This window comes from Grampus griseus (genome assembly GCF_964374135.1).
Source record: "Grampus griseus genome assembly, chromosome: 19".
NCBI lineage: Eukaryota > Metazoa > Chordata > Mammalia > Artiodactyla > Delphinidae > Grampus > Grampus griseus.
The window spans coordinates 1,089,272-1,112,155 of record NC_139013.1 but is presented as its reverse complement, the minus strand read 5'-3'; the positions used below and the strand labels follow the sequence as shown (position 1 = coordinate 1,112,155).

Sequence of the window (22,884 nt, the reverse complement as noted above, 5' to 3'; positions counted from 1 at the left end):
TGTCATCAATTTATTATGTATCCTGCCAAAGATATTGTGATTTGCTTAGGGATATTTCTCTTAACAAATGTTTATTAAAATTCCAAGTTTCCCAAGTGAAGTGGATTTATACCTATTACAGGGTGAAGAGTGTTTTAAAGAAAACATTCTAGGGTGATTAAAAATACTGTTAATGTGACAATAATAGAAATATTCTATAAGAAGTTTCCTATGTTTTTATGTCGGATTCTATTCCACTTTACCACTACAGTTAAAGTCTTGCAAAAGTCAGGGTTCAAATATTTCCCTTGGTGCACTTACTGTGCTTTACAAAAAAATTACATACAGGTTGTGATTTTTTTCTGCTTATAGTTGTGGAGTGCTCTCTGAGGAGGGGGTACTTTTTAGTACCACGTGAAGTGACAGGTTTTTTCACTCCTTTCAAGTCACTTTGAGGCTAGTATGTTCTCGTTCCCAGCCTAGTGGCTGTAGTGACTCAGCTGGGAATGCCCAAGGCTCACCTGAAAAAGATACTTATACCTACACCAGGGCCAACCAACACTGTGGCTGGGCCACCCCTTGCAGTTATCTTAGTTTTTTTTTTTTTTAAAATCGTAGTTTTTTGAAGTGCTTCCTACCTATGATCATCATAAGGGAACTGCAAGAGGTGGTAGGAAGCACTTCGAAACTATCAAGCTTGAGGAACATTATTCACAGAGCCTGGAGCGGCACCCTGGGGGCATGCCACAGTGAGGTTGTGGGTGCAGGGAGCATGGATCTGAAGCTCTGCCTTTGTTAGGGTCTAAGGAAGGATGGGGGTGTTCCACGGGTTCACCCTTTCTTCGCAAATTTACACCAGAAGGGTTGGGCATTAGGGTGTAGGAAGGACAGTTCCTCACACTCTTGCACATACAGTACCTGAAAAATTTCCTGGCTGTGTGGAGCTCTGATAGTAAAAAAAAAAATGCCACAGATGTGCACCATCAAGACACTTCAACTTGCCCACCCTAATCTCTTCAAATTGGTGGGGTGGTCAGCATGTTAAATAGTTTGAGAGACCCAACAAACCACATATAGAATGTTGCAAACATGTTGCAAACTCTAGTGGAATGATTGGGGAACTTCAGAGATGTAATAGCTACCTACCTAGAGGTTAAGAGATTTATGAAACACAAAAGCTTTAAAATGGGATGTCTGAGCACTGATATTGGAGTTATGAAAGGTTTACATCTTAGAAATGGACTCTGAAGAGGTTTATGTGTTACATAATTCAGTAATATAGTGTGGCGAGATGCAACAAGTTACCCCTAACATGAACAAAAACAAAGAGGCTTCATCGCCTGTGCCTTTCCATTGTGTACATAAGGCTTTATTTGTAACAGCCGAAAATTGGAAACAAGCCAAAATGGCCATTAACAGAAAAGTGGGTAAACAAATTGTGGTTCATCTAGACAGGATATAGTACTCAGCTATAAAAAGAATGAAGTATTTACATAAGCAAATATTTATGAATCAGAAAATAATTATGCAGCATGGAGGGAAAACACAATTTTTAAAAAGTAAACAAAATTCTATGAAACAAACGAATTTACTGTGAAAGAGTAAATCAGTAGTTGTGAGGGCAGAAAGAGATTTTAAAAGGGTATTCTCTGGTAGCCGAGGGGTTAGGATTCTGGGCTTTCACTGCCACGACCCAGGCTTGATCCCACAAGCTGTGTGGTGTGGCCAAAAATACAAGGGAAGTAACTATGAATTACAGATATGATAACCATCAGCATTTTTAATGGTTTCATGGTTTTTACACTATGTCAAAACTAACCACACTGTACAATTTAAATCAATTATATGTCAATAAACCTTTGTAAGAATTTGTTTAAATAGAAATCTAATTCCCCATTTTTTTTCATAACCAGATGTTTAGAAAGCTTGGGAGGCAGCCCTCCAACAGGGCAGAAAGTATTCATAAAGATCATTTCTGAGTTGGCAGGAACAGCTGCTAGGTCACAAAAACTGTATCTCTGGGCTTCAAGATCTCCCTTCTGTCTATTTTCATTTTCTTCTCCATGCAGCAGTATCCTTAGAGTGAGCAGCCTGGAGGCTACACAAATATACAAAGCTTTATATGCTCTGACAATGACCGCAGCTACAGGAAGAACACAGCTATGGCATGTACACCTCATCCAACACAATGTAGCCACAGTCACTGAATATTTGTGGAGGCATGTTTAGAAAAGGCACACCTCTCTCATCGCCACAGCCTCCTCCAGTGCATATGAATCACATCCACTGTGTGTGAATTTAGGTTCCAGCCTCACCCCTGTCTTACAACCAACACCAGAAAACCCAACTCTAGACATGAAGGCACGTGATTCCTTTGCAGTACCCGGGGAACAGCTTCCCCACAGTAGTGCTCAGCATTATGTGATATCCTTGGGAAAAGGGAACTGATTTATACTTCTCACAGAGGCACTAGAGGTGCTTCCTCCCTTGAAAATTACTCCTCCTTACTGTTCTGTAGAGAATGGGACAGAGACATTTGCCTTCCCTGATCATTGCAAGGGACATACATACTATTGGAACCTGGAAACTACTAAGTGGTAGAGGTGAGGCTTCTGCCACAGAAACTGGAAGGAACATAATTCAGGCAACAGAGCCAGCAGTAGAATATGCAAAGAGGATCCTAATAGCTTCCCACAAACCTAGAACTCCTGGGGAACCTTCCCACTCTGGATGCTCAGCTGTATAAGGTTCAATGTCAAGCAGATGGTTCCCTCACAAAAACACTCTAGTTCTAGTACACTGAAAACCCATGTTCCCTGTAGGTTTCAGAGACCTTTAGATGAAGGTTTTCCCAACTTTGCTGCACAAATAAATTTTATCCAGGCTGTGAACTTGTTTAATTACAAACCATTGGCTGTAACTGATTTTCTCCCAGTCACTGCATTCATGAGGTTATCTGGTGTGAAGTTTTCTGTGTTGAATGATGTGGGAGCTTTGACTAAAGGACTTCCCACATTCCCCACACTCATAAGGCTTTTCTCCTGTGTGTACTCTCCGGTGCTGAATGAGGTTGGACTTTTGGCTAAAGGATTTCTCACACTCGTCACACTTATATGGTCTGGCTCCAGTGTGAATTCTCTGGTGTTGATTAAGAGTGGAGCTGTGGCTAAAGGATTTCCCACATTCCCCACACTCATAAGGCCTTTCTCCAGTGTGAATTCGCAGGTGCTGCACAAGTTTGCATTTGTAGCTGAAGGATTTTCCACATTCACTGCATTTATAAGGCCTCGCTCCACTGTGAATCTTCTGGTGCTGAATGAGGTTGGAGCTTTGGCTAAAGGAATTCCCACACTCACCACACTTATAAGGCCTTGCTCCAGTGTGAACTCTCTGGTGTTTAATGAGAGTGGAGCTGTAGCTAAAGGACTTCCCACATTCACCACACTCATAAGGCCTCACTTTAGTGTGAATTTGTAGGTGCTGCACAAGTCTTAATTTGTAGCTGAAAGCTTTCCCACATTCATTGCACTTATAAGGCCTTGCTGCAGTGTGACTTCTGTGGTGTTGAATGAGTCTGTAGCTTTGGCTAAAGGATTTCCCACATTCACTGCACTCATAAGACCTTGCTCCTGTGTCAGGTCTCTGGCAATTAATAAGGATGGAGCTTTGGTTAAAGGGTTTCTCACAGTCATAGTAACTTTCTCTAGTGTGAAGTTGCTCATCCTGAAAAAGTGTGTATTCATAGCTGAACAATTTCTCATACTCACTATACTTGTAATGACTTTTTCCACTATGAAAGGACTCCCCACACCTGAAGCTGCTGTGTGGCTTTGCCCCTTTGAGAGTGGCCTGATGCTGAAGAAGATTCAACATAGCCAGGAAGTCCCTCCCGACTTCTTCGCAGGTGAAGGTCTTCCCTGAAACATGGAACCTGTAGCTCGTCACAAATGAGGCCCTATCTATGTCCCTTTTGAATGGCTTCTCATCATTGTGCTTCTGGTGCTGGTGACTGTTTGGACTGAACCAAAATTGTTTTCCACATGCCTCACAGGTGTATGATTTCTGCCCAGGATGCAATCCTTGGTACTCAGGCAGATACAAAATGTCTCTCCCGGCCATGACACACTTCTCACAGGGATGAGTCTTCTGAATGGATGGATCTGGAGTTGGAGTCTTGCCCAGTGACATTTGTTCTACAGAAACACTCTGCACAGAAAATGCTTCCTCATCCTCCATTCCATACCAACAACCTGAAAGCACAGAAATGCTGGTGAAATGCGTGTTGTCTTTGGTGGTGGTGGGGCAGCCCCAACACAAATGTGTCAGACACACCAAAGAATGAGGCCATTGGATTGTTTTCAGTATGAGGTTGATGAAAGAGCTGCTTTGCAGTACTGGGACTCTGAAAGCCCTAAGAAGTAGGGAGCCCTTGCAAGATGGAGGCTGTCAGGGTGGCATGCAGCACAGGAAGAAATATCTCCAATTCACTTCTCTGCCAACACCCTTCAGGAGGGCCTTGGCTGCTGCTGATATTTGAGTGCTGTGTTCAAGTATCCAGGCGCAGGAAGATATGGTTGCAACTGACTACGTGGTATTCACAGTCTATTTAATGATATGTGCATGCCTTGCAATACATTATGTGGGACCTAATCTTGGGGAACATTGTAGGGGAAACAGTAGAGAAAAGGTGACACATGAAAGTAGAAAGGTGGGGACAGCCAGGGACCCAGAGAAGAATCAGAAGTTATAGAAGTGTCCACAGTAAGGCAGGAAAGGTAGAAATGAGGTGTGGTCACTGGCATCACCATCAACACACTGGTGGACACAGGACAGGTTCCATATGATCTGAATACAGTCTTGATGTCATGCCCTCCATCAGCTGCCATTCACCAAAGAGAGACCTGCTCTGAGCCCATCTCGCCATGGCTGGAGTCATGTCCATCCCAGCACTCTTCTTTCTGAACCCCAGTTGAACAACTGCCTGGGACCTGAGTCCTAAGGCAATGACAGGACAGGTGATGGACTAGCATTGGCCCAGAGCAATTCTGCATATTATAAGAATAGCCCATGGGAATTCCCTCGTAGTCCAGGGGTTAGGATTCTGCACTTTCACTGCCAAGGGTCCAGGTTCAATCCCTGGTTGGGGAACTAAGATCCCACAAGCCATGCGGCATGGCCAAAAAATAAAAGCCCATCGTCCCCAAATGTAGTCAACATATTATCAAATGGCAACTGCTGGCACAGACAGGAAGAATGTCAACAGAAAGGAGACAGAAAAACCTGGGCAGGAGCCATGGATCTGGACAGTTACCCAGCCAGGGAGAGGGCAAGTAAGGTGTGATCCATCAGGCTCACTGGGGCAGCACACCAGTGGCTGCAGGTTCAAGAAGAGGGCAGTCGCTCAGCCCAGCCCTGTCGACCACAGCACCCAGCCAGGGAACTGGGAAAGGAGACAGAACCTACTGTTCAATTGTGAGAAGATCAGAGTCTAGCTCAAGGTACTGGGATGGGTGTGAGGGCCTTACCCAGTGAGGTCACAAGTGCAAAGTTCTCCAGCATGACATCGTGGTACAGGCATCTCTGAGCCTCATCAAGGAGCCCCCACTCCTCCCAGGAGAAGTACACTACCACGTCTTCAAAGGTCACACTACCCTGCCATGATGGGGAGAGATGAAATCACAAAAAGCCTCTCTCCCAAGGACCCACAACCCATCATTAACATATCTACCCCATGCTTACCCTCCTCCCAAGCTCTCCAACTCGGAGGCGATACCAGGTCCTGGTGCCACTAATGTCACTCTCTCCTCATGGTCCTGCCTGCAGGGCCCCACCAGCCCCCAGCCAGGCCATATCCCTGGGATACCCCAGAGCATACCTCCCAGGTACAACCAAATGTAGACTCACCCTGCACTCTTAAGTCCCTAATACCAAAGATGTAGAATCATCAGCTCATGCTCCCTCTCTGTGTGCACATCTTTCTTAGCATCTCTTGCATCTGTGCACGCCATAAATGCATCCCCACAGCCACAGGGATTCCATTTGTCTCCCTGTTACTCATCATACAGCATTGACAGTGCCCTGCTACTACAGACCGCTGCAGGACCCCACCTCCTGCTAAGGCTACCACAACAAAGTACCACATAGTGGCTAGCTTAAACAACAAAAATTCATTTTCTGACAGTTCAAGTGTTGGCAGGGTTGGTTGCGTTTACAGCCTCAATCCTTGGCTTATTGATGGCTGTCATTTCCCTGTGACTTCACTTGGTCTTTCTTCTGTGTCTGAGCCCAAATTTCCTGTTATTACAAGGACACTGGACATGTTGGATGAGGGTTCATATAATAAAAATCCCTATCTCCAAACACAGTCACATGCTGGGTTACTGGGGATTAAAACTTCAACATAAGACTTTAGGGGGTCATAATTCCGCCCGTAACATGAGGCCGAGTAACTCACAGGTGTCCTATTCATCCCTAAGCTCATCAACCAGCCTTGGAGGATCCACAAAAGGTCACCACAAAATTCTGGTGAGTCAAGAATGGTGAATAAGCAGCAGCCCAATCCTCAGGGTCATCCTGCCTCAGTTACTCCTAGGCCTCTACATTCACCTCATGTCCACTCTTCCCTTGGAAACTGTGGCTGCTAGATTATCCTCTCCTCTCTCAATGGCTACCTCTCTTAAAACATTTTACCTATGTCTGAGAGACCACTTCCTCCAACCTGGTGCCCAAGAAAGACACCCAGAATTGACATCTACTCTCTTCTTCCTGATTTGTTAATAATATTACCACCAGGACAAGAATTCCCCTTCCTAAACATGACAGAAAGCCCCACCCAATCCACCAAGCAGTCACCACCCATGTGTGTCTAATGCTGAACTCTGTCTCAAATTTCTAGACCTTTCTTTTCTGCAGATAGATGGAACAGGTTAAGGCATGTGTAAGTTCACCTCCATTTATGACCCAAACTCCCCCACTGCTCCAACCACCTCCAAAATCAACACCCACTTCTCAGGGAGACATTCCAGGCCTGAGTCCTGCCTCCCTAACTCTGTTCTCATCAGAAGGAGACTTACATTTCCCTGAATATTCCCAGCTTGGCCTCACCTTCAAGCATCTGGCACATACTGGTGCCTATGCCCTTGACGACTTTACTAATTTCTGGAATTGGGAACACCTCCATATAACCTCCAGCCTCTGTTGACGTTTCTCCAGGGTCCCAGACTAAGAGCTGGGAGAATGGCAGGTGAAGGGTCCCATGATACCACAACCCCAGATACCACATGCATAGGGTCATGATCAGTGAGACCCTGGGACACCCTCACCTCTTACTTGTGTAGATTCTAAAAGCACTTCAACTGTTATGGGAACCACTGGGCAGAGGTCAGTGGAGGCAGGCAACCATGCTGGAGCTCAGTGGGCTCTGGTCTCCATTATAGCTCTGCTCACCACTGGAGCAAAGAGACCTCAGGCTGTCTAAACTCTGGGGTTCAGTCCTCAGTGCTGACTCTTAGCGGCTATGTGACTTGCACAAGGACTCAGTCTCCCTGTGCTTCACTGTCATCAAACCTCTCCAGTCTGTTCTTCCTTTAAAAATCCTCTTGGAAAACATCGTCTTCTTTGTTGAAATTCCCCATGGTTCCCAGGGCCTTCAGAATGAAGAAACAACCCCCTGAGCCTGCCAATCCAGGGGCCACTCCATCTCAATGCTCTGTTCCCTAAAGAAATAGGTTTCCCAATCCTCCGACCTCCAAACCTATACACCTGCTGATTCCTCCACCTGTGACCCTCTCCCACGCACCATCACACTGTCTGTCAGAAACAGGGCCCCAGGCCCCCACCCATGGCTGCCTCACCATCCTGGACACCGGGGCCTGGGCTGCGGGCACAGGAGCAAGCGCCCCACACTCGGGGCTTTAGTGTCTGGTGGAGTGAGGGTGGTGAGGGCCTGGAGGACGAGCGTTTACCTGAGGCGTGTCCCTCAGCACTGCCGCCGCCATCGGAGTCTGTGGGTGGAGCAACCCAGTGCTTCAGATCCGACTCTGTACAGCAAGGACAATTCCTCTTCGTCGTGTCTCCTCTTTAATTTGGTCACCTCGGACCAGACACAGAGCTGTGGAACCTCTGAGTAGGAAACAGACTGCCACTAGGAGAATGCCGGAAATCCCGCCTTGACACGATGGCACACATGGAAATGCCCCAGTCCTGGACCTTCATTGGCTCCACGCTGACGTGAATTTGATGGCTCAGGGTCCTCTGGTCAATGTAGTTCTCACAGCAGTGAATAAAACACTGAATTAAAGAGTAAATAAAACACTGAATTAAAGCATTCAATAAAACTCCTCTGTATATTTTATCTACTTAATGAGTTTAAATAGATGAAGATATAAAATCTTTAAGGATATTTTGAGGTATTTACTTTTTTGGCCATGGCTTGCAGCTTGTGGGATCTTAGTTTCCCAACCAGGGCTGGAACCCCCGCCCTTGGCATTGAAAGCACAGTGTCCTAACCATTGGACCACCAGGGAACTCCCTTGAGGTATTCACTCTTGAATTGAGCTGCCAAAGATCACACCCACTTTCTGTGAGAATGATTTAGTGACAGTGACTTGCTAATCTACATGTATATAAATCATTTGGTATGAAAGATGCTAAGAAGTTCTAACTAAAAATACCATGTAAATTGACAAGGGACAAGCACTCCCTACAAGTGCATGTGCATGAACAAACAATTGTGTGACTTCATAAGCACTAAAAACATTTCCAAAATATGTGAATTCTTGAAAAAATACAATAACTGCACCAAGGAAAACTTTTGGGATCTTGATTTAGAAAACATTACAAAGCTCATAATTTTCTTGGGGAAACAACAGGTTTTATATTCCACGTAATAGAGCCCTATTCAAAGGACCATCTAGGTAAGTCACTAAGTGCTTACACAGAGCCTCTGAAGACTGAATACATTAGATAAACCCCACAGAGAAAACATTCAGATTCTCAGTTGATGAGATGATAAGACTCTCCCTGCAAAGAAGCAACTCTTACTATGAGAAAGAGTGTTTCTGCTGAATTTATCAGATACAAAGGCAGGGAACCAAAATATGCCACATTGGCATAGGGATTATCTTGAGCTGGAGGCAGATAAGAATCAACACATGCAGAAAGACATCTTCCAAGAACATCCTTTGGAGGAATGAGGAGTCTGACCTGAGCTCCCCAAGACCTGACTCTACTCAACAGCCTACAAACTCTAGTGCTGGATACCTCAGGCCAAACAACCAGCAAGACAGGAACACAGCCCCACTCATCAAAAAAAAAGAAAGAAAGAAATGACAAAAAAAATATATGTCACAGACGAAGGAGCAAGGTAAAAACCTACAAGACCAAATAAATGAAGATGAAATAGGCAACTTACGTGAAAAAGAATTCAGAATAATGATAGTAAAGATGATCCAAAATCACGAATTGAGAAAATAGAAGAAATGTTTAACAAGGACCTAGAAGAACTAAAGAGCAAACGGGATTCCCTGGTGGCACAGCTGTTGAGAATGTGCCTGCCAATGCAGGTGACAGGGATTCGATCCCTGGTCCAGGAAGATCCCACATGCCACGGAGCAACTAAGCCCACAGGCCACAACTACTGAAGTCTGTGCGCCTAGAGCCCAAGCACCACAACAAAGAGTAGCCCCTGTTTGCTGCAACTAGAGAAAAGCCTGAACACAACAACAAAGACCCAATGTAGCCAAAAAAATAAATTAAGTAATTTTTTTAAAATAAAGAAACTGTCTTGCAATGCAGGGGATGCTGGTTCGATCCCTGGTTGGGGAACTAGGATCCCACATGCTGTGGGGTAACTAAGCCCGCACGCTGCAACTACTGAACCACACACTCAAGCCAGCGTGTCACAACTAGAAAGAAGGATGTGTGCCAAAAATAAATAAATAATTTTTAAAAAGAAATGAAAAGGAGAAATTACAATTGACACCGCAAAAATACAAAGGATCATAAGAGACTACTACAAGCAACTCTATGCCAATAAAATGGACAACCTGGAAGAAATGGACAAATTCTTGGAAACATACAGCTTTCCAAGACTGAACCACGAAGAATTAGAAAATATAAACAGACTAATCACAAGTAATGAAATTGAAACTGTAATTAAAAATCTTCCAACAAACAAAAGTCCAGGACCAGGTGGCTGCACAGGTGAATTCCAACAAACATTTAGAGAAGAGTTAACACCTATCCTTTTCAAACTCTTCCCCAAGCTCATTCTACGAGGCCACCATCACCCTGATACCAAAACCAGACAAAGGTATCACAAAAAAAGAAAATTACAGACCAATATCACTGATGAACAGTGATGCAAAAATCGTCAACAAAATACTAGTAAACAGAACCCAACAACACATTAAAAGGATCATACACCATGATCAAGTGGGATTTATCCCAGAGATGCAAGGATTCTTCAATATACACAAATCAATGTGATACACCATATTAACAAATTAAAGAATAAAAACCATATGATCTTCTCAATAGATGCAAAAAAAGCTTTTGACAAAATTCAAAACTCATTTATGATAAAAACTCTCCAGAAAGTGGGCATAGAGGTAACCTACCTCAACATAATAACAATCATATATGACAAACCCACAGCAAACATCATTCTCAATGGTGAAAAACTGAAAGCATTTCCTCTAAAATCAGGAAAAAGACAAGGATGTTCACTCTTGCCACTATTATTCAACATAGTTTCGGAAGTTCTAGCCACAGAAATCAGAGAAGAAAAAGAAATAAAAGGAATACAAATTGGAAAAGCAGAAGTAAAACTGTCACTGTTTGCAGATGACATGATACTGTACATAGAAAATCCTAAAGATGCCACCAGAAAACTACTAGAGCTAATCAATGAATTTGGTAAAGTAGCAGGATGCAAAATTAATGCACAGAAATAGAAATTTTGGAAACACTCCCATTTACCATTGCAACGAAAAGAATAAAAGACCTAGGAATAAACCTACCTAAGGAGGTAAAAGACCTGTACTCAGAAAACTATAAGGCACTGATGAAAGAAATCAAAGATGACACAAACAGATGGGGAGATATACCATGTTCTTGGATTGGAAGAACCAATATTGTAAAAATGACTATACTAGCCAAAACAATCTACAGATTCAACACAACGCCTATCAAATTACCAATGGCATTTTTCACAGAATTAGAACAAAAAATTAATCAGACTCCTTGACCTCAGGCTACACTACAGGGCTACTACGGTAATCAAGACTGTATGGTACTGGCACAAAAACAGAAATATAAATCAATGGAACAGGATAGAAAGCTCAGAGATATACCTACACACCTATGGTCACCTAATCTATGACAAAGGAGGCCAAAATATACAATGGAGCAAAGATGGCTTCTTCAATAAGAGTTGCTGGGAAAACTGGACAGCTACATGTAAAATAATGAAATTAGAACACTCCCCAACACCATACACAAAAATAAACTCAAAATAGATTAAAGACCTAAATTTTTGACCCACCTCCTACAGTATTGAGAATAAAAACAAAAATAAATGGGACCTAATAAAACTTAAAACCTTTTGCACAGCAAAGGAAACCATAAACAAGACAAAAAGACAACCCTCAGAATGGGAGAAAATATTTTCAAATGAAGCAACTGACAAAGGATTAATTTTCCAAATATACAAACAACTCAAGCAGCTCAATATCAAAAAAAACCCAATCAAAAAATTGGTGGAAGACCTAAATAGACATTTCTCCAAAGAAGACATACAGATGACCAACAAATACATGAAAAGATGCTCAACATCACTAATTATTAGAGAAATGCAAGTCAAAACTACGATGAGGTATCACCTCATAGTGGTCAGAATGGCCATCATCAAAAAATCTACAAACAATAAATGCTAGAGAGGGTGTGGAGAAAAGGGAACCCTCCTACACTATATGGAGAAGAGTATGGAGGTCCCTTAAAATACTAAAACTACAGGCTTCCCTGGTGGCACAGTGGTTGAGAATCTGCCTGCCAATGCAGGGGACAGGGGTTCATGCCCCAGTCCAGGAAGATCCCACGTGCCGCGGAGCGGCTGGGCCCGTGAACCATGGCCGCTGAGCCTGCACATCTGAAGCCTGTGCTCCACAGCAGAAGAGGCCACAACAGTGAGAGGTCCGCATACCACACACACAAAAAAACAACAACTAAAACTACAACTACCATATGACCCAGCAATCCCACTACTGGGCATATACCCTGAGAAAACCATAATTCAAAAAGAGTCATGTACCCCAATGTTCATTGCAGCACTATTTACAATAGCCAGGACATGTAAACAATCTAAGTGTCCACTGACACTTTATCCATGAATGGATAAAGAAGATGTGGCACACACACACACACACACACACACACACACACACACACACACATAATGGAATATTACTCAGCCATAACAAGGAATGAAAGTGGGTCATTTGTACAGATGTGGATGGACCTAGAGTCTGTCATACAGAGTGAAATCAGAAAGAGAAAAACAAATATTGTATATCAATGCATGTATGTGCAATCTAAAAAAATGGTACAGATGAACATAATTCTAGGGCACAAATAGAGACGCAGACATAGACAATGGGTGTGTGAACACAGAAGGGGAAGGGGACGGTGGGATGAACTGGGAGAGATTAGGTTTGACATGAATACACTACCATGTGTAAAACAGATAGCTGTGGGAGCCAGCGGTATAGCACAGGGTATAGCACAGGGAGCTCAGCTTGGTGCTCTGTGATGACCTATATGGGCGGGACCTAGGAGGGAGGGAGGGAGGGGATATATGCATACATAGAGCTGACTCACTTGTACAGCAGAAACACAACATTGTAAACTAATTATACTCCAATTAAAAAAAAAAAGATAAAGGAGCAGATTCAGAGCCCTTCCCTTAATAATCAAAGAACTGGGGTTATTAAAAAAAAAAAAAAAATTCAAGTCAGCATGGGATTTCTACCATCAAACTCCCAAAACCTGAAAAAGCCATACGTTACTTTAGAGTAACATCTTTGAATAACTATTTACACAATAGTTTCGTTAGGGAACTGGTGACAAAAACCACCTGCCTTGGCCAGGCCTGCTTGCCTGAGCTGTCTCACAACAGGAGGTTTTGATAAGGAACAAGGTGCGGCAGCAGAAAGCTAACCCGAAAACTAACGGGGAGGGGCCAAAAGAGGGAGGAGTCGACCAACCTCCCAGAGCCCTTCTCACTGGATCCATCTTGGCTGAGAGATGTGTGAGCCACCAGGAAGGACCCTAAGTCAGACTATGGGCCAAGCGAGATGACTGGCCAGAGACAATCTGGAAGCTAACCCCGTCACCATAAAACCTGAGACTGTGAGCCACATGGCAGAGCAGTTCTTCCTGGGCTCCCTCACCCTGCCGCTCTCTGCCCGGGCGTCACTTCCCAATAAAGTCTCTTGCTTTGTCAGCACATGTGTCTCCTCGGACAATTCACTTCCTAGTGTAAGACAAGAGCCCACTCTTCGGCCTTGGAAGGGTTCCCCTTTCCTCGACAGTTTATTTTGTGTCCTACAACTACTATGAGTTATTTCAATTATTATTCAATAATGGATGCAAAATTCCCAACAGAATAACTGACATAGTTTATAAGACTATAAACATAAAAAGAAAAATTTATTAAATACACGATTGAATGTCCTGGAGGGAACTTAGAGCTCAGAGGCCGTATTTGGAAAAAAGGTGTTTGCCTTACCCACCACACAAACAGAACTTAGAGACAGGGTTTTCACTGCTAACCAGCACAAAGGGGCAAAATGTTGAGAAACAAAGACGCAAGTGAAGAAACGTTTTCATCAGCCAACAGTTTGGGTTTACAACTAGGGCCATCTAAAAGGACAAAATAGATGTGAATAAGTAAAAAAGCCAAACATGCTCACCAGGATCAGGATGGTGCATGTGGTTCTGGCTTCATAGGAAGGTCCAGAAGAAGGTCTATTGCTGAGAATGTATTGGACTTACTGCTTGTATCTGTAAAGAACAAAGACAATAGAGTCATTAGCCCAGACCGCAAGGCTCAAACACATTACATCAATATCACAGACACAGACGATATCTCCTCTCAATCTATCTGGAATATCCCAGGAAGATATGCATATGTTTCCCCCCGCCCCCATACTTCTGTTTCTGCTCCTCGCTACTCTCACAGGAATGTTAATATATACCAGGAGTTTCAGGATACAGTCGAGGAAATAGGAGAAGCCAATGTACTCAGTGGATGGAGCTAAGAATTTGATCCCCAAAGAGGTACTGGGACAAAGGTTAATGGCCTAGAAACTACTCAGGAAGCAAGTCATGCTGGGGGAAAGCTCCATGCCCTTTCTGTGTAAACAGAAGACATGTTACTTCCAGCATCATTCAATCCAAAACATGCCATTGGTAGATGATCCCTTTAGAGAAAGAACCAACTTGCTAGCAAAGACCAACTGACGCACAGAGGTCTCAACCCATGCCCCAATTTGAGTTACAAAGCTATAAAGAGTGAGGAATTTCCAAGGATCCCAACCCAGTCTGAATGAAGATAATATGCAAAGTAATGTTAGTAGAAACTACTCCATCAATTTAGAAAGTATGTTAGAGACTGATTTTATTTGAATCTACCAGAAAATTGATTTGCTCACATAGCAAATTGTTTTAATTTAACAACAAGAGCAAGTCTTTTGTAATAACAAAGCTATTTAGTATCGATTGTTTTATAATAAAAAAGATTAATCAACGTAGTATCTATCAATGGGAGACTGAATAAATCATGCTGCATCCTCATAATCAGGGAAGCCCCAGAGTTCTTTTAAATTGGACAATGCCCCTGGTCACACAGAAGCCAATGAGTTCAACACCAAATGCCTTAAAGTGGTCTACTTGCCCCCAAACACATGCCTCTAATTCAGCCTCTAGAACCTGTAAGCCTCATTACATACAGTACTCTATGGAAAGATTATCAATGCTATGGAAGAGAATTCTGATAAAGAAATCATCATGGAAGTTGGGAAGGTTTACACCATTGAAGATGCTATTGTTGCTATAGAAAGAGCTGTGAAAGCCATAAAGCTTGAAACAATAAATTCATACTGGAGAAAACTGTGTCCAGATGACTTCACAGGATTTAAAACAAAGCCAATTGGGCTTCCCTGGTCGCGCAGTGGTTAAGAATCTGCCTGCCAATGCAGGGGACACAGGTTCGAGCCCTGGTCCAGGAAGATCCCACATGCCGCAAAGCAACTAAGTCCGTGCGCCACAACTACTGAGCCCACGTGCTGCAACAACGGAAGCCCATGTGTCTAGAGCCCGTGCTCTGCAACGAGAAGCCACCACAATGAGAAGCCTGCGCACCGCAACGAAGAGTAACCCCCACTCGCTGCAACTAGAGAAAGCCCGCATGCAGCAATGAAGACCCAACACAGCCAAAAATAAAATAAATAAGTTAAAATAAATAAATAAATAAAACAAAGCCAATCAAGGAAACCAGGAAAGAGATTGTGGATCTGACCAAAAAAAGGGTGTGAATGTGAAGGGTTTCAAGATGTGGATCTTGGAGAAATTCAAGAGCTAACTGAACACCACACCAGAGGAATTCACGAAGACGACCTGATGGAGACGAGTGCTTCTGAACCAGTGCCAGACGACGAGGAAGATGATGTAGAAGCATCAGGGCCTGAAAATAAATTGACATTAGACAATCTAGCAGAAGGGTTCTGACTATTCAAGACTGCTTTTGACTTCTTTTACAACATGGACCCTTGTATGATACGGGCACTGAAACTAAGGCAGACAGTGGAAGAAGGATTGGTACCATACAGAAACATTTTTAAAGAAATGAAAAAGTAAAGAAGTTGGACAGAAATTATGTATTTCTGTGAAGTTCGACCAAGCATGCCTGCCTCTCCAGCCTCCCCTTCCACCTCCTCCACCTCTATCACCTCTGCCACCCTGAGACGGCAAGACCGATCCCTACTCTTCCTCCCCCTCCTCAGCCTACTCAACATGAAGACACCAAGGATGAAGACCTTTATGATGATCCACTTCCACTTAGTGAACAGTAAATAATCATCATGACTTACAGTTAATAAACTTATCTGTTGTGTATGTGGGTGTGTCTTTGTGTGAAAATCTAATAACTGTATGGTAAGAACTGTATGAGAATTTTTGCGTCATCATCATCATTGCCTAAGTATTCATCATGTAGAACACTGTGTTCAAGACTTGTATTGAGATATCCCCTGGCGGTCCAAGGGTTAGGACTCCACGCTTCCACTGCAGGGGGCATGGGTTCGATCCCTGGTCAGGGAACTAAGATCCCACATGGTGCGTGGGGCAGCCAAAAAAAAAAAAAACGACTTGTATTGAAGTGGATAGCCCATCCTTACATAGGAATAAGGTGAGTGATATTTAATATAAAATTAATAATGTGTTAGTTTTTTACTGTTTTATAACTTTGCTTTCAAAGAATTATATTATTATATAGTATCTCTCTCCTTTTCTCTTAATTGGAGAAACTGCATATCAACCTGTCATCACAGGTAACTCGTATGAATAGAACTGTAATACTGTATGCCATAAAAATGTTATGATCATTCATTCATTAGTGTATAGGCTAGGCTATCATGAAGCAATCATACTGCTGCTTTATTATTAACACATGAATTATTATACCTATAAATATGAATTTCTTTTTCACATTATCTTATTTTTTAATTAAGGTAGAGCTGATTTACAATAAGCTTCAGGTGTACAACATAGTGATTCACCCTTTTTAAAGGTTATACTCCATTTACAGTTATAAAATATTGCCTATATTCCTTATGTACAATATATCCTTGTAGCCTATTTTATACGTAGTAGTTTGTACGTCTAAATCCCCTACTTCTATCTTGCCCCTCCCCTTCGCTCTCCTCGCTAGTAACCACTAGTTTGTACTCTATATCTGTGAGTCTTTTTAACATAGTTTTAGTGATTTAATTTTTGGCTGCATCAAGTCCTAGTTGTGGCTTGAGACCTCAGCAGTTGCGGCACGTGGACTAAAGTGCTCAGTAGTTGCAATGAGCGGGCTTAGTTGCCCCGTGGCATGTGGGATCTTAGTTCCCCATCCAGGGATCAAACTTGAGTCCCCTGCATTGGAAGGCAGGTTCTTAACCACTGGACCACCAGAGAAGTCCCTGTTTCTTTTTTGTTATCTTCACCAGTTTGTCTTCTTTTTTAGATTCCACATATAAGTGATATCATACAGTATTTACCTTTCTGTTTGAATTATTTCACTAAGCATAATACACTCCAAGTCCATTCATGTTGTTGCATATGCAAAACTCCATTCTTTTTAGGGCTGAGTAGTATTCTATTCTATTAAATATATACACATAATATATATAATACATATATGAAAGATATATACATTTATGTATCCCACATCTTCTTTATCTACTCATTTTTGATGGACGCTTAGGTTGCTTCTATATCTTGGCTACTGTAAATAATGCTGCTATGAACACTGGGGTACATGTATCTTTTCAAATTAGTGGGTTTTTTTTTTTAAACACATCAACCTGAGACACTTTATTAATTAATTAATTTATTTTTGCTGTGTTGGGTCTTCGTTTCTGTGCGAGGGCTTTCTCTAGTTGTGGCAAGCGGGAGCCACTCTTCATCGCGGTGCACGGGCCTCTCACTATCGCGGCCTCTCTTTTTGCGGAGCACAGGCTCCAGATGCGCAGGCTCAGTACTTGTGGCTCACGTGCCTAGTCGCTCCGCGGCATGCGGGATCCTCCCAGACCAGGGCTAGAACCCGTGTCCCCTGCATTAGCAGGCAGGCTCTTAACCACTAGCGCCACCAGGGAAGCCCAGTGGGGTTTTGTTTGTTTGTTTGGATAAATAGCCAGGGATGGCATTGCTGGATCATATGGTAGTTCTAGTTTTAGTTATTTTGAGGAATCTCCATATTCTTTTCCACAGTGGCTGCACCAATTTACACTCCCGCTAACAGCATAGGAGGGTTCTCTTTTCTCCACATCCTTGCTATTTGTGGGGTTTTTTGTTTGTTTGTTTTGTTTTTGGCTGCATTGGGTTTTCTTGCTGCACATGAGCTTTCTCTAATTGCAGCGAGCTGGGGCTACTCTTCGTTGAGGTGTGCGGGCTTCTCATTGGTGGCTTCTCTTTGTTGTGTAGCACAGGCTCTAGGCGCTCGGGCTTCAGTAGTTGTGGTACATGGGCTCCATAGTTGTGGCTCACAGGTTCTAGAGTGCAGGCTCAGTAGTTGTGGTGCACGGCTTAGCTGCTCCGCAGCATGTGGGATCTTCCCAGACCAGGGCTGGAAGCTGTGTCCCCTGCACTGGCAGGCAGATTCTTAACCACTGCGCCACCAGGGAAATCCTGTGGTCTTTTTGGTGATAGCCATCTGACAGGTGTGAAGGGATATCTCATTGTGGTTTTGATTTGCATTTCTCTGATTATTAACAATGTTGAGCATCTTTTCACATGCCTGTTGGCCATCCATAAATACAGTACAATGCTGTAAATGTATTTTCTTTTCCTTATGATTTTCTCAACAGCATTTTCTTTTCTCTACCCTTAAGTATAAAATACATATAACATAGAAAATATGTGTTGGTCAAGAGTAGGCTATTAGTAATTACGTTTTGGGGGAATCAAAAGTTACACTCAAAGTTTTGACTGTGTAGGGGATCGACACCCCTAACCCCCACAGTTTAAGGGTCAACTGCATCTACAATGGATTAAAGAATAAATTTGTAAAAATCCTTTACATTTACTACTACTAAAAAAAAAAACCCCTCAGTTTGGAGAATGGCAAAGGATCAAATCATCACACTGAGAAAGGAGAGATAAAAAGAATCCAGTTTTTTTTTCTTTTTTTTTTTTTTTGTGGTACGTGGGCCTCTCACTGTTGTGGCCTCTCCCATTGCGGAGCACAGGCTCCGGACGCGCAGGCCCAGCGGCCATGGCTCATGGGCCTAGCCGCTCCGCGACATGTGGGATCTTCCCGGACCAGGGCATGAACCCGTGTCCCCTGCATTGGCAGGCGGACTCTCAATCACTGCGCCACCAGGGAAGCCCGAATCCAGATATTTTTGCATATTTTTTTCTATCTGCACTTCTCCTCCAATACCTTTCTTGTCTGTAAAAAACATGTTCCACCTAATACAGGAAAAGGGAGGGTAGAACCATGACCTACATTGATGGTACAGGCAATAATTATCAATGGCTGCTAAAGCTCTTAGATTACAGAGTGACTCAGGTGCAGTTGACACACTGACTACACTGATCATAATCCTACAAAAGAGAAAAATGAATAATTCTGAATCTGATCTCATCTCTAAAATAACTACCTTTTTGCAGGAAATATTAAGCATGGGAGGTCACATTAAAAGACATCATGAGAATACAGTAAGCCAAATCAGAGTATCAGAAAATTCTACATGGATTATGATCTCTTTCAAACAAAAATAATTAATGTATAAAAGGGAGTTATTGGGCTTCCCTGGTAGTGCAGTGGTTAAGAATCCGCCTGCCAATTCAGGGGACGTGGGTTCGAGCCCTGGTCTGGGAAGGTCCCACATGCCGTGGAGCAACTAAGCCCGTGTGCCACAACTACTGAGCCTGCGATCTAGAGCCCACGAACCACAACTACTGAGCCCATGTGCCACAACTACTGAAGCCCACGCACCTAGAGCCTGTGCTCTGCAACAAGAGAAGCCACCTTAATGAGAGGCCTGCACAGAGCAACAAAGAATATCCCCTGCTTGCGTCAACTAAAAAGAAAGCCTGCACACAGCAACGAAGACCCAACGCAGCCAAAAATAAATAAATAAATAATTTAAAAAAGGGAGTTATCCATAGAAGATTATAAAATCAAGAGATAGAAAATATAATAACAAATAAGAAATGATTTCATGTTTCTTTAAACGAACCTGTCAAAATATAAACATTCAGGAATATTTGAATACTGTTTGGTACTGGATAATATGGAAGAATTATTGTTTATAGTTACATATGATAAAATACTACAATTAAGTTAAAAAAGTCGTCTATTAGATACATGTACTTAAGGGTTTTTTTTTCTTTTTTGGGGGGCCACACCACATGTTTTGCAGGATCTTAGCTCCCTGACCAGGGATTGAACCCACACCCTCCGCAGAGAAAGTGTGGGGTCCTAACCATTGGACTGCCAGGAAATTCCCTTACTTAAGTATTTAGGGATGTAGTGATACGACTTCTGGAGTTTGTCTTAGAATAAACAGTTGCTGGAGGGAGATGGAGCAGGATTATAGACGAAATTATTTCAGCTGTGAGTCAGTCCATTTGTAGCTGTTTGATTAGTTCTTGTGGGTTTTTTTCCTATTACCCTCCTCACTTTTCTAGAATTTTTTAATATTCTGTACTATTATTTAAAAATTTTTTATATTAATAATTAGTCATGTTGAGTCTGTTTTCCATTTGCTCTGTTATCCGTTTATTCTGGAGTATAACATATCTCAAAACCTCTCATGTTCAGATAATATCACATTGGATTATAATAATATTATTCTTTCTCATCATTTTTCCTTAGCAAAATTAAAAATACTGAATCCCTTCAACCTCAGGAGAGGCTGACCTTAGTCAGCCATGCTGGCAGAGGTGTAAAGTAGGGAAGAGAAGACCCAACTCTGTGGGTTATTTCACAGTTCTCACCAAGTTTTCACTTCTATTACCACCAGGTCATCAAACTCAGACTGTTATTGAACCCTCCTACACTGTTGGTGGGAATGTATTGAGTTGGCCAAAAAGTTCTTTAGGGTTTTTCTGTAAAACAAGAATGAAATTTTTGGCCAACCCAATAGAATGGTACAGCCACTATGGAGAACAGTATGGAGGTTCCTTAAAAAACTAAAAATAGAGTTATCATATGATCCAGCAATTCCACTCCTGGGCATATATTTGAAGCAAAGCATGGTTTGAAAGGATACATGCACCCCAATGTTCATTGCAGCACTGTTTACAACAGCCAAGACATGGAAGCAACCTAAATGCCCATTGATAGAAGAATGGATAAAGAAGATGTGGTACATATATACAATAGAATACTACTCAGCCATTAAAAAGAATGAAACAATGCCATTTCAGAACGCAGATGGACCTGGAGATTACCATACTAAGTGAAGTTAGTCAGAGAGAGAAAGACAAATATCATAGGATATCACTCATATGCAGAATCTAAGAAAAAAAAAAGATACAAATGAACTTACTTACAAAATAGAAAACAGACTCACCTATTAAGAAAACTAACTTATGGTTACTAAAGGGGAAAGATGGCCAGGGTGGTGGTGGTGGTGGTGATAAACTGGGTGTTTGGGATTGACATATACACACTACTATATTTAAAATAGATAACCAACACGGATCTACTATATAGCACAGAGAACTCTGCTCAATATTCTGTAACAACCTAAATGGGAAAAGAATTTGAAAAAGAATAGATACATATATATGTATAACTGAATCACTTTGTTGTATACCTGAAACTAACACAACATTGTTAATCAACTATATTCTAATATAAAATAATTTTTAAAAAATATTCAGACATCAAAAATAACAACTTTTAATAGAGTTTCAATTAAAACACCTTGCAGGCAAATATATATCTATTATTAGGAGAAGCTTACGGACTTCCAATATACCAAAACTGTCTCAATATCTGATATCATTCATGGATAAATATGCAGTATGGCACCTCATGTACAACTTTTGTTCCTTCCAAAATTACAGGTTTTCAAAAAGTATTATCATGGTTAAATATTAGAAGCATGTGCAAATTGTTCTGAAATAAGACATAATGCTGGGTACCACCAAATATGACATGCCTGAAAAGATCAGGTGAAAATGACAGGTGAGGTCTGAGTAGTGAGAGAAGGAATCTGTGCAAAAGGTCTGGCTCTGTTTAAGGCCAATCTGAGGAGTTTTTCCACTAAATATTATTCAGTTTTCATTTTGGAAAACCTTGCAAAATTATAGCCTGGAAGGGAGAGGAAAAGAAAAAACCACTTAAGTAAAAACTGCCAGAGTCTTAGAAATGAATATGAAGAAGGGGGTCAAACCCATATTCGCTGCCTCAATAAATATGTGTTAAGCACCTAAATTATGTCACATTATTCTCAGTAGGTGAGCTATGTCAGGAAATTAGACTCATAATTAGAGAACCAAGATAGCTAAGAAAGGTGGACATTTGATAATAATTAAAATAAACAGGGACTTCCATGGTGGTGCAGTGGGTAAGACTCCATGTTCCCAATGCAGGGGGCTTGGGTTTGATCCCTGGTCGGGGAACTAGATCCTGCCTGCACGTGCAACTAAGAGTCTGCATGCCACAACTAAGAAGTCTGCATGCCTCAACAAAGATCCTGTATGCTGCAACTAAGACCCAGCACAGCCAAACTAAATTAAATAAAATATATTTTTTAAAAAGTACTTTAAAAAAATAAAATATACAATATGTAATAAGATAAAGGTACCTTAGGAGAAAAAAGGAGCCCAATTAGTGGAAGAGATGCAATATTAAATGTTAGTAAGGGAAGATCTCATTGACAGTTGGATATTTCAGACAACACTTGAAGAGGTGAAGGAATAATCCATGTGAATATTTTGGGCATATGATCCAAGCAAAAGAAACAGCCAGGGTCATGTCATGTCCCAGGAAAACTCAGGTGCCCATGTACATGAAACCAGTTGAGTGAGGCAGAAAGTTTAAGAGATGAGGTCAGTGGGAAATCCCTGGTTGTTCAGTGGGTAGGACTCTACACTTCCACTTCAGGGGGCCTGGGTTCAATCCCT

At 42.1% G+C, this 22,884-nt stretch overlaps 1 protein-coding gene across 3 annotated transcripts in view; it reads right to left on the bottom strand.

Moving 5' to 3' along the window:
* Nucleotides 1-1,349: 1,349 nt before the first annotated feature.
* Nucleotides 1,350-22,884, bottom strand: part of LOC309837091 (zinc finger protein 418-like) — a 29,216-nt gene continuing 7,681 nt past the window's right edge. The window contains exons 1-5 of one of the 3 annotated variants that reach the window (XM_082677439.1): nucleotides 15,557-15,677; nucleotides 13,950-14,040; nucleotides 7,944-8,268; nucleotides 5,505-5,631; nucleotides 1,350-4,229 (exon numbers count right to left, since the gene is read on the bottom strand). In XM_082677439.1, coding sequence (XP_082533565.1) covers nucleotides 2,932-4,229; nucleotides 5,505-5,631; nucleotides 7,944-7,976 — 1,458 coding nt within the window. In that variant the 5' untranslated portion in view covers nucleotides 7,977-8,268; nucleotides 13,950-14,040; nucleotides 15,557-15,677 and the 3' untranslated portion in view covers nucleotides 1,350-2,931. Of the gene's footprint in view, nucleotides 4,230-5,504; nucleotides 5,632-7,943; nucleotides 8,269-13,949; nucleotides 14,041-15,556; nucleotides 15,678-22,884 lie in introns of those variants that run through there. The other 2 variants (XM_082677438.1, XM_082677440.1) reach the window with 2 other exon arrangements.